Source organism: Phocoena sinus, chromosome 6 (genome assembly GCF_008692025.1).
Source record: "Phocoena sinus isolate mPhoSin1 chromosome 6, mPhoSin1.pri, whole genome shotgun sequence".
Classification (NCBI taxonomy): domain Eukaryota; kingdom Metazoa; phylum Chordata; class Mammalia; order Artiodactyla; family Phocoenidae; genus Phocoena; species Phocoena sinus.
In genome coordinates this window covers 13,669,020-13,682,083 of record NC_045768.1, presented here as the reverse complement: position 1 = coordinate 13,682,083, position 13,064 = coordinate 13,669,020, and the positions used below count along the sequence as shown (strand labels likewise).

General features: G+C 37.2%; 1 protein-coding gene across 1 annotated transcript in view; it reads right to left on the bottom strand.

The window, feature by feature from the left end:
* The window catches only part of C5 (complement C5), a 78,479-nt gene that overhangs the window by 32,051 nt on the left and 33,364 nt on the right, over positions 1-13,064 (bottom strand). Inside the window, exons 19-22 of the mRNA XM_032633805.1 lie at positions 11,521-11,594; positions 10,494-10,633; positions 6,717-6,944; positions 5,288-5,348 (exon numbers count right to left, since the gene is read on the bottom strand). Coding sequence (XP_032489696.1) covers positions 5,288-5,348; positions 6,717-6,944; positions 10,494-10,633; positions 11,521-11,594 — 503 coding nt within the window. The remainder of the gene's footprint in view (positions 1-5,287; positions 5,349-6,716; positions 6,945-10,493; positions 10,634-11,520; positions 11,595-13,064) is intronic.

Genomic DNA, 13,064 nt, shown 5'->3' with positions numbered 1-13,064 from the left:
TGCATTGTTACACTGGATCCTCACAACAACCCTATGCACTGTGTCTACTATTATTATTTTAATTTTATAGATGAGCAAACTGAGGCTTAGAAAGCAAATTGCTCAAGGTCACAGAGCTAGTACAGATGAAGCTGCATCTGAGCTCAGGAAGCTTTACTGCAGAACCCATAGTAGTCACCACAAAGAGACTCCTCCTCCCATTATCCTGCTAAGAAAGCTCTCTGAGGGCAGGAACCATTCTTATTGAATGCTGTAGTCCCAAGCACTTAGTCCCTGGCACATGGTAGATGCTAAAAAAAAAAACTAGTGACATTTTGCAATTGCATGGCCAAACCACATGGCTTTGCAGAAGAGACAGGAATGCTCCACTTCTTTCCTCATCAACTTTTGATAAATGCTGAGGATATAGTATTAAAACTTAGTGAAGACATTTGAGAGCTTTGCAATGTGGATGAAAGAGTACTAAGCTCAGAAAGAACTTACTCTGGATGTGACACTGGGCAAGACACAATCTTTCTATGCTTTGGTTTGCTCATCAGCTAAATAGAGGTAATAGTATTTTCCTCAAAGGGTTTTTGTGAAGATAAAAATAATGTAGACAAAGCATGGCAAACAGTTTGTGCTCAATATATGGTACTTATGACAGTAAGTTGTTTGAGATTATCTAAATTTGATCCTCCACCATTTTTTTCCATTGATACCTGCCCTTGACTATTTTATTTCTCATTATCAACTCTTCTACTAGATGGAAAATGTACAGAAAAAAAGGCTAAAACTAAGAGAAGTCAATTTTACTCCTTGTCAGAGATCATAAAAAAGACCCATCAAGGCATCACTTATAAAGGTAGATGCCAGAGAGATTAAAACATTTAAAAGTTAAATCTTTAAAACCAACAGGATAAAATATGCAATAATGTCTTTTTGAACTAAGATATATAACCATAAAATGAAATTATAATGAATTTGACTATATCAGAAAAAAAGATTACTGTTCAAAACCCACTAAGGTCTACGACTGCTCAAAGAAGTATATGAGAGACAAAATCAACAAGAAATAGACAAGAAAACCCAAGTGGAAAATAGAAAAAAGTGCAAAAGATAGGAATAGTCAATTCACAGAATGGAAGTCCAAATGGCCAGCAAGTATATGAAGAAGTGTTTAGAAATCACTGTAATCAGAAGAATCCAAATTAAAACAATAATGAGATGTCACTTTATACCCCTAAAAATGGCACATTTTAGAGAGGTGAGTAACACCAAGTGTTGGTGAGGATGTGGAATAAGGAGAATCCTTATGCAGTGCTGGTGGAGGTATAAATAGTACAGCCATTCTGAAGAGCAATGTGACAGAAGTAAATGATATTCAGTATATGTATGCCCTTTGACCCAGCAGTTCAACTCCAAAAAACATAGTCCAGATAAATTCTCACACAGATTCATAAAGGGAGATGAATAAGGATGTTCATTGCAGCATTGTTGATGGTAGTGGGGAACCTGTCACTAGGGGATGGGTAAGTAAAATTGTGGTGGAATTGGAACTGAGCAGAACCCTGCAGGGCCCTCACGTACAAAAATGAGCAGTTAATGATTAGGACAATAGTCACAGACTGAGTGTCTGATGCACATTCCTGAGTTGTTTTACAGATACTGTAACTGCCACCAAAGGAAAAAAGCTAACTGCATGAGGACCAGACTATAGCCATGATATTAGCTGCTCCATCTTGAGCAGTACTGAATCTATATCTATCACAATTCCAAGAACTGGCCTCAAGAGAATGGGATTAACATTATTGCTCATAATAAACTATATCTTTGTGGGCATCAAAATAATTGTATCTTACTCTGCCCATATATGTAAGCAGGCAACTAAAATTGTCAGCAAAGATGCTACAGACCCATGTTGACATTTTCCACTCTGAGAATATGGTGCCCTATGTCAGCATGAAGGAAATTACAGAAGATGGAGCTTCACCCCTGATCCCATAGAAATGGAATGATGTTTGACAGTGGGGAAATGAAAGCAGCTCTTTTGCCCCTTTCCTGTTTGCCCATTTCTGTCCCCCTCTAACCTTAAAAGAGCCTAATTATAGGAATGAGATCACTAGGCAGTTTGACCTAACTCCTAACATATACTCTCCTGAATGCACACCATGCAAAGAATCAAAGAACCTGTTGATCCTTTACCTAAATAAAAAGAAGCAAAAATGAAGAATTAAGCAGTTAAAGAATGACTGGCTCTACAGGGAACTCTGCTCAATATTCTGTAATAACCTAAATGGGAAAAGAATTTGAAAAAGAATAGATGCATGTATACATATAAATGAATCACTTTGCTGAACACCTGAAACTAACACAATATTGTTAATCAACTATACTCCAATATAAAATAAAAATTTTTTTTTTAAAAAAAGGGCTTGCCTGGTGGCGCAGTGGTTAAGAATCTGCCTGCCAATGCAGGGGACACAGATTCGATCCCTGGTCCGGGAAGACCCACATGCCACGGAGCAGCTAAGCCCATGTGCCACAACTACTGAACCTGCGTGCCACACCTACTGAAGCCTGCGCACTTTGAGCCCGTGCTCCACAAGAAAAGCCACTGCAATGAGAAGCCTGCGCACCACAACCAAGAGTAGCCCCTGCTCACCGCAACTAGAGAAAGCCCACCGCACAGCAACGAAGACCCAACGCAGCTGAAAATAAATTAAAAAAAAAAAATGAATGACTAGCTCTCTACCCCCAACAGCCCCTTCAGAAATCCTGCAGGCAAATCACGTGGGCAAGATAACATCTGAAGAGTCAGCCAGTCTGCACACAATGGAGAATGATGCAGAATTCAACCTCCTGCCTAGATGATTCACTGAAATTCTTCCCCCTTCTCCTTTAAAAACTGTAATGGCTGAGCAGAAACTTTGGAGTTGGTCTTGGGATGCGAGCCTACCTTCTCCCCAGATTGCCGGCTTCTCTGATTAAAGCATCTTTCCTTTCTATTGACATTTGCCTCTCAAATTATTGCCTTTTGAGTGGCAAGCAGCCGAACCTGAGTTTGGTAACAGAATATACTCTAAAATACTGTGTAGAAGCAGTGAATTAAATGCATGTATAGCAATAGAAATATTTGTTTAAAACAGAGTATTGTCTTTAAAAACTTAAGAACAGGACCTAGAGCACAATACCTTTTATATGTTAAAAAAACATACACACACAAAACAACCTTTCCTCCATACTCTAAGACATATTTCAAGCATATTAGATTGGGGGCATTTGAAGGAAGGGAAATGGGAGTGGAGGTCAGGCATGAGGAGAGAAAATAAAACCTGAGAGGGGCCTGCCCAAACCAATGATGATGATGTGCTCAGAACTGAGGTGGGGGAGAGAGCTTGTCAGGCAGAGAAAGCAGGAACCAAAGGCTAGGGCTAGTCTCGTGTATTGAGTTTCTGTGTTTAGTCTCTTTTTAAACTGATGTCACATAATTTTAATTACTATTACTTTACAATTTGTTCTGATACCTCATTCTCCCTCACTGATATTTTTCTCAGATTTCCTCTAACATTATTGTCTGTTTACTTTTCCAAATATGTTTTTTTAGGCTTTTAAAAAAAACTCTGGAAAGTATCATAACAGTATAGCAATTCCAACATACACAGATTGGAAGTATTTAATAAAATCTCTGGGGCTTCCCTGGTGGCGCAGTGGTTGAGAGTCCGCCTGCCGATGCAGGGGACACGGGTTCGTGCTCCTGTCCGGGAAGATCCCACATGCCGCGGAGCGGCTGGGCCCGTGAGCCATGGCCGCTGGGCCTGCGCATCCGGAGCCTGTGCTCCGCAACGGGAGAGGCCACAACAGTGAGAGGCCCGCGTAAAACAACAACAACAACAAAAAAAAAAAAAAAAAAAAAAAAATCTCTGAAATAAACTGGACAGAATTGGTTGTCATCTTTACCTTATTGGGCACTCTGGAAAGTAACAAAGCTCCCTGAATCTAAGTTTTCTAAAATGATAAGGGAAAAAAGTCATGTGACAAGATTGGAAAGAGGCATAGATTCTTTTTTTTTAAACCAAGATTTTTGATGGAGAGATCTATTCCCCGATAAAAGATCATTGCCATCTTGTGGGCCTGATGTTCACACCTGGGATGGGTAAGACAGGGCTGTTTTGGAAAGCTGTTTGCAATAATGTTAGTATAGCAGGCATAAGGGGGAAGAGAAAGAGAAGACAAAGGAAGCAGTGGCTCTGAGGTGTGATGTGACTGCATGAGGCCAAAACCTCAGAATTTGTCATATATCTCCCCATATATCCTTCACAGGTTGGGAGGAGGTCTGTGTGAAGATAAGATTAGAGAAAAAAGTTTGCATGAAGTCATCCTTATTCAGTTTATGGGACTCAGCTGATTAGAAATGTAAATATTAATTCTTTGCTTTCCTAGAGGAAATAGCACTCTGAGTATAGTGGTCTTGATTTGTAAGGAAACTCTTTTTCTTTCTATTGCTGTATCACTGAAAGAAAAGAAGAATGATACAATGCAACAATAAGGTAAATTTCAATCATTTAATAAGAACTACAGTAGTCTGTCTTTTTTTGGTGAAAAGAATTGTTAACTGAAAACATTCTAAATTTCATAAATACATAGGTATTTAGGCCTTGATGAAGTGCTCAATTGTTTGCACAATTCTAACTTTAAGAAGATTCCAAAAAAAGGAAGATTCAGAATATCTCAACTGGAGGAAAAGCAAGGAAGCAGGAACAATGAGGAATGGCTTTGTTAAGTAATTTATCAGCATGATTGTGTTTTCAAATAATGCATGTTAGATAAGAATGTAAATGACTTTTTCTTAGGTGTTCTTTGGACTGATGGTTCTATAAGAAAATATTATAACTTATTATTGTGATGGATAGAATGGTAAAATGACTAATTTATAAGGGAAGTCATGCAATGATTACTATTTCAATGTTTTGTATTTAAAACTAATGGGGTACTTTGGGAATTCCCTGGCGGTCCAGTGGTTAGGGCTTGGTACTTCCACTGCCTGGGTTTGATCCCTGGTGGGGAAATAAGATCCCGAAAGCCACGCCATGCAGCAAAACAAACAAACAAAAACCTAATGGGATTATTTTTCTTTGTTCTAAACCCATCCAGATTATAATATAACACATGCTATCAAAAATGGCAGTGAACTAAGAAGTGGATATTTCTGATTCTATACAATTAACATTTTTAAAAATAGTGTTTCAGGTTACACATCTCTCTAGGGCAAAAGACAACATATAAAATACAAACTCATTTTGCCTACCGTAGATACCCTTTGGGTCCAGAGTAGTGCCAGCATAACTTTCCCTTTTGACACCTTCCGGCTAAAATAAAGGCAAAAATCATTCAGTTAAGAACATAATTAAATTTATATGACCTTGACCTGAATGCTTGAATCAACTTAACTACTTTTCCAATTAAAAAATTCTTTTTTTTTTTTTTTTTGGAGAAGGCAAAGTATGTTTAAATACTTATATGCCTGCCTCCAGGAATAAGATTTTCTGGCTATTTGCATGATGATCAGAGCAAACACTTAAACAGAAATTATTATAAGCAAGGTAATTGATCTAAGTGCTTTGTATGTATTAGCTCATTTAACCTCATAATACTCTATGGAGCTTTGTATGTATTAGCTTTGTATGTATGGAGCCATATACATATACATATGGAGTATATGGAGCCATATACATATGGAGTATGTATAAGCCAGGTAATTGATCTAAGTGCTTTGTATGTATTAGCTTTGTATGTATGGAGCTTTGTATGTATTAGCTCATTTAACCTCATAATACTCTATGGAGTAGTGCTCCCATGTGACATACGAGGAAACTGACACCCAGAGAGATCAAGAAACTTATCTGATGCCACACTGCTAGTGGAGCCAGGATTCAAACACAGTCAGTGTGGCTACAGAATCTGTGCATGGAACCACCATGCAAAGATGTATAGAAAATAGAATGTGCCTTACACAAAATAAGTCAATACATGTTTACCAAAGTGAATTTCATGGCTGAAAACAGAACTCAGAGAATGAAGACCTCGGAAGACCCAGTTCTGTCATTAACATTCTTGCCAAGAATCTTAATCTTAAAAAGATAACATGAAAACTCTCAACAGACTGTGTGGGTAAACAGTACTTAAGAAATGATAGTTTTCTTCCTTTTTTGGCCTGTTTACTCATTTACAAAATGGAAAATTTTCTAGACTATAAATTCTAAACTATAAATGCATAGATCCTACCTTATTTATTGCTGTAGCTCCAGTACTTAGCATAATATCGGGCACAGATTTCAAAACATTTTCTGAATGTGTTGGGGGAAAAAAATACTCCAGAAAACTATATACCAAAATGTTAAAATCGGGTATCTCTGGTTGTAGGGGTTTTTGGTGGTCTTAATTTTCTTCTCTGTGGTTTTTCAGTATTCCATGCTTTCTACAATGAGCAAGCATCATTGTTTTATTTAAACTTTAAAAACATAATTTCAGACTTAAAGTTATAAGAATAGTCCAAAAATATCTGAGATAACCTCCACCCAGATTCCCCCAAATGTTAACATTTTGTTATGTTTGTGTTATAATTTTCTCTTTGTGTGTCTCTTTCTGAATCACTTAAGCATGAGTTGCTGATAACTTTTATTTTCAGAAAGAAAAAAGTGTTTTTGAAAGAATTTTTTTAAAGCATATTTTCTTACCACCACTCGTAATGTTTTTATTAAGATTTCATTTCCAACAGAAGTCTCCAGTGAGAAGCTGATGTTGTGGAGGCCGATTTCCAGAGGAAGCACGCTGAAGGTCACCAAGTGGCTGGAGGAGCCCTCTATTCTCTGGGGCAGACATTTGGAGGAACTTTTCCCCTGAGGGTCAATGTCTGGGCTTCCCGATGAACAGATTCCCTCCACGGGAGACATTTTAACACAGAACTGAAATATCACCAGTGAACAATTATTTCAAAACATTTTATGATAAGGAAAGCACGCCCTGATTACATTCATCTGGACAAAAACTCTCCCCTGGTACTCGTTAAATAATCCCTTAGATTCCAAGGCTGTAGAGAAAGCTCATTTCAGATTTTCTAAAACACACAAACCAGTTGCCATAGAGCTTAGCAATGTGACAGGATGTCTAGAAAGCTCAACACTGGCTCAGAAACATCTAACCTTCCTTAGACCGTTACCTACTAAATCGGGTACAACACTACTGAAGTTCTTTGTTCATGTTGTCATGATAGCATTTGTTACACTGTCTCTCTACATGTTTATATTGTAGGCAGTGGGAGCCCAGTCTCAGGCACTCTGTGTGTCTTATTCAACTTTGTATCTTATAGCTCAGCCTTTGGTTTTCAATAAATGGTTTTATGAAAGACTGGAAACTCCATCGCTTGGCATTTAAGGTCCTGCCTAATATGCCCCCGACCAACTTTTCCAATCTTGCCTCTTATTAACTTCCCACCTGTACCCCATTATACAGCCAGACTCTGGCTCCGGAAAGACCTAGGTTCAAATCTTGGCTCTGCCACTTGCTGTGTGGCAAGAGCACATTGCATGACCCTCCACTTCATCTTTGTAATGGGGATAATAATAATACCTACTGACTTCTGGCTCAAACAGTGAATATTTTTCATCTCCTCTCCAAAATCTAGTGAACTGACAGAACTATACCCCAAATAATAAATCTGTAAGATCCAGAATAAATCAAGCAGGTAAACAAGGAAGAGTAACAACATTCAACAACTAATTTTGAGGAATTTCTCAAAAACGGTAAGCTCCTTTTCCCTCTTAACTACCTTCTTGGGAAACACAACTAGGGTGGGTGAGGCAGGAGTTAAAGAAGACTTTTGGGTCACCGGAGGCCAATGATTCCCCCTGGAGAGCTGGGGTAGGGTAGGTAAGGCTAGACACAGAAGACTGATTTGATCAAATTCAACATGAATTCATTATAAAAACTCTTAGTAAATTGAGATAGCAACTTTTGAAACTGATATCAAATATCAAAAAAAAAAAAACAAACCCAAAACCCAAAAATTCTGGCAGTGGCTCTGCTTTCAGAAATAGCCAAGTAGCTCCTACTTGGATAACTCTTCTGCAAATAATAACCATAAGCTCTAGACAAAATACGTATTTAAAAAAAACAAAAACTACCTGAAGGCACTAGAGATTGGAAGAGAAGGTGACACTCAGAAGAAAGGAGGGACACTGTGTGAGGGTCCTATTTTTTTACAGTTTTAACCTGAGGGCAGTCACCGTTAGTCCCTTAAGGAGTAGCTAAACCTCCAGTAGAACCTGCCATCTTATTGGCTTAAAGAACCAGGGGACAGAGTATGGCGCAGCCACCACAGCGGAAAAGTGAAGGACCTCCAGGTTCACCGTATAAACTTTGCTCAAACCTGGTCAACCCTTGACCTACGCACAGCACAGACTCTAAGCATCCCAGCTAAGGCTAAAGGAACTGAAATGAGATTTCAAAGTTTGAGATTGATTCAGCCAACTGCCTGCTAAAACACACAAACGAAGATGAAAGCTCTTCAGAGGATAGTAATAGAATCCAGAGTCTCTATAACATTTCATTAAGAAAGTCCAAGGGTCAATGCAAAGTTACTAGATGTAAAGAAATAGGAAAGTGTGATCTGTACTCAAGAGGAAAGGTAATTAATCGGTAATTACCCTGAGATATCTCAGATGTTCTTGTTTCTTGTTTTGATATGATGAATACTGCACTGATAGTTTAAAAATTAAATAAAATATGGCAGTACCATGAGATGTGTGACACTTAAAATACTGTCTAATTATAATTATGTCATTGCACTTTGTGGTGCTCTGAGCAGTAGTGCAATGCAATGAAAGCACTACATACGGTCTATGTCACAACTACTCAACTCTGCCATGGACAATACCTACACAGTGGGTGTGGCTTTAAACTTTATTTATGGACAGTGAAATTTGAATTTCTTATAAGTGCCATGAAATAGTTTTCTTCTACTTCTCCTCCTCAACCTTTTAGAAATGTGAAAAACATTCTTATCTTATAGGCCATAAAAGAAGAGGGAGCAGGCCGGTTTTGGCCCATGGCCATAGATTGCTGACCCCTGACCTAGTACATAAAGCAAAAGAATGAAGAGATGTAAAAAATTCAATATTGTAGACAAGTCAGTTTCCCTTACAGTAATTTATAAATTCAGGATAATACCTATCAAAACCTGAATACATCTTTAACTAGATCAGCAAGCAATTATTATATGACTTATAATCATAAAACTTAAAAATAATTCAACTTCAGTGTATGTACGTATTTTTGTTGCATCAAAGTATGAGAGAGTAATCGATAGAAAACATTCAAGTGTAAAATATATAACACTAGGAGAGTGGAATGGAAATATGAGTTCACAGATAAAAGGAATGGTATATAATCTGTTGTTCACAAGAGTTTATTTGGGTATTTTTTAATGGATTGCTATGGTATTTAGATTCTGCTATATACCTTTAAAAGTTTGATATAACAATTTTATTTTTAAAATATCAATACTCAAGTATTCCCAGAGTTATAAATTTGCATATTTTTTTGAATTTATGATGAAAAATTTTAGATGCCAATTTAAAAATGTGCCAATGGGGTACTTAGTTTTTCCAAAAAGATTTAGGGAGCTGTAAGTGAAATTTTTGGAGACCACTGAAATACTCATGTCTAAGAATAAAATTAGAGCTTTAAAAAAAAGAGTCAGATTTTCAGACTGCATTGAGTTCCTATAAAAAATTTTGTGATTGTGATTTTCAAGTGAAATCAGACAGCCTAATGTATAACTCTGTTTAGAAATGTGTTGGCAAAAAGAAGACAAATGGTGGGTCTGGCCATGGCTGGAGTTTTTCACAGAGTGTACCCCAGAGCAAAAGGGGATCAAGGGAGTTGACATGTTTTTAATCAGTGAGGCTATAATGATGGCTTCTGAATTCTAACCTGAACATGGAGTGAAGTAAAGACTTTAGCATAAGAAGGCTAATGAAGAATAAAAAGTAATGGAGTCAAAGAGCTGGAGGTTTCAATGATGCTGTAGAACTGTAGCTACAAAGTAACAAGGTTAATGAGTCAGAAGGATAGGTAGGAGGTGGTCAGTTGGTGAGATGTTTGAAATCATATTTTCCGGGGGGAAGACAAGATCTGCAAAGTGAAGAGTGTGAATGGCTAAAATGGAGGAAAGGAACGGGTTGTTAGAGGTAAGGAGATCAGGGTGATGAATGAACCAAATGTAATCTCATCTTTCTCTGAGCCTCCACAGCACATTGATTATCTCAAGGACTTGTATTCTTCATTGAATTGGAGTTGTATGAATAGTTATCTTAACTCTTCTTCTTTTCTTCTTTCCTTCACTGAGTTGAGTTTGTGTGCCTGTGTACGTGATAATTCCATTAATAGAATTCTCAGAAAATCAGGGACTTCTTCATTTTTTCCATTTATTTGAACATACCATAAATACTTACCAGAATTCCAGACGTTCTATAGTTATAAACAGTTCCACTCAATTGGATCTGTTCCCCTCGTACAACAGAATATGGTATATTCATTTCCAGGAAGACGTTTTTGAACACCTTTGCCTTGAGAGTATCGGCAACACATATACCTTCAGCCCAAAGTGAGAGCAAAGTTGAAGCATATTAGGGAATTCCCATAATGCCTTATTAGTACTAAAATGTCTCAGATTTGCTTTGCTTCAAGGAAAAAACAAAAGTTAGATGTTTTTCTCTGCCCTAACACCCCATGTCCTTGAATTTTCTACTCACTGATTTTTTTAAATTGAGCTATAATTGAAGTATAATATTATATTAGCTTCAGGTGTACAACATGATTCGATATTTGTATACATAAGTCTAGTTAACATCCACCACCACACATATTACAAATTTCTTTTCTTGTGGTAAGAACTTTTAAGATCTATTCTTTTATCATTGTTCTTCATTCAATAATTATTGGTATTAACAGAAAACTTCATTTGTCCAACAAATATTTAATTTAAGGCATGAGAATGTTTATTAACTAAAGCACCAAATCTCTTTTTTAGATATTCATTATTGGTTCCGTTTAATGGGCATAAAATTTTGATTGTGGAAACCAAGATTTATAAGAACAAAATATAGTGAGCAAACAAGCCAAGCCTGAAATTATTTATAAAGTATCTGCACTAAATCACCACAAAAGGGCACTAGTCCAGGAGAGAAATTATATATTTTTCTCTAACTCTACTGAATCTTCTACTCACTGAGAAAATACAAAGGGAAATGGGGGCTTCACATCAGTATTTATAAAATGATGGCTAATAGAAGAACAAAAGAAGAAACTGATACAGTCCATGATGTGGGCACATCTAAGTCTCTTTGTAATACATTAAAAATAGGTTTTAATAAATGACACCACTTAAGTCCTGTGTAAACTAAAAAGACAATAACAAAAAACTGCATTTTGCCAAATCAAATCATTCCTTACGTGAGTATATAACTTCAATTTGCTTACCACTATTTGAAATGCCAACACCTTGAATTTCCCAGGTAGTTAGAGAATCAGGTAGCACAAACTGCAACTGGTTTCTGAAAGTTAAAATGTTGATATATTCAAATACAGAGGAACATTGATTAACCCAAATTGACAGCTTGCATTAACAGAATTCTTGCTTCATACTACTTTAGAATAAAGAAAAAAAATCACAACAGAACAAAATCACATCAGGTATTAAAGAAAAATCAAGCAAGAAGTTTATTCAGTAACTCTTATACTCATTCCATGTTTTTAGATATTTCACTTGTATTATGAGAATTCAAATTCAGAAGGATGTCTTTGAAACATTGCAAATTCAAAGTATACAATTCAAAGAAAAAAATTATGTTTATTGTGTAGTATGTTCTAAAATAGGGAAGCAAAATACTAATGCATCTTAACACTGCTCATAACGAAGTTGATATAACTAAAAATTTCTGATTAAGATCAAGCTTATACTCATTCAACAAACAGCTATTGTGCACCATCTTTGTATCAAGCATAGCACTAAATACTGAGTACATAGCACTCATAGATACAGTCCTGCTCTCAAGCAGTTCACGGTCTAGTGGAAGAAATAGTTCAGTGTATAAATTGCGATTCACTGTAATAACTGTACCAATAAAACTTTTTAAAAGTTCAGAGGCACCATGCATTGATTCAACAGATTCATTTTAGTGCCTCTAGAAGCCGGACCCTATGCCAGGTCCTGAATATAAAACTAACCTGAGTTTAGTCCTTGCCCTGGAAGTATTTACATTTTAATGTGGAAGACAGTCAGGTAAACAGGACATTATTATATTGTGTGATATGTGCAACAGAGTTAATTGAGAGTTAACATCCAATCACTGGGTGGGGGACAGCGGTGGAAAGGTCTGCAAGGGGAAATGCTAGCCAAGGGGCAATGTCAGATGAAGTGGACAACACTGTGGAGGAGGAATCAGGCAGGACAAGGGTAGAGGCCAGGAGACCCATTAGAAGTCAGATGTCAGGCCGGGAACTCACTGCCTTGATGGCTCCTTGGAAAGTCTGTGCTTTGAGCCGCCCCCCCCAACCCCCCCTCCCCCCGCCGGACGACCTGAGGAAGGATGACACTCAGGGAAGGGGCACTGTTTTCAGTGCCTGGTACAGAGTAGGCATTCTATAAACATGTGTTGAATAAAGGACTTTAACAAGAAAAGAACCTTTCTCCCTATTAATCAATGTTTTGTAGTTACAGATATTTCAGGATGAAAACAGCTGCGTAATACAGTGTAAAGCACACAGTTGTGCTCGGTAAAGACTACCTGAAATGGAATGAAGTTGAATGGAGTGGTACCCTTCTTCCCCAAGAGTTAATCATGACCTGGAACCAATTATTAGAAGAAATCACACGCTAAAAAAAAGAGAAGTAAAATAAAATTTGACCCAATGGTGGTATCATCTTAACTCTTAAATAAAATATTGGGAAATGGGTAGTTTCCAGATTTTTGGTCAGAATATTTGCATTTTCCCATATTTTTCAGAGAAATGTCAAAGAAATA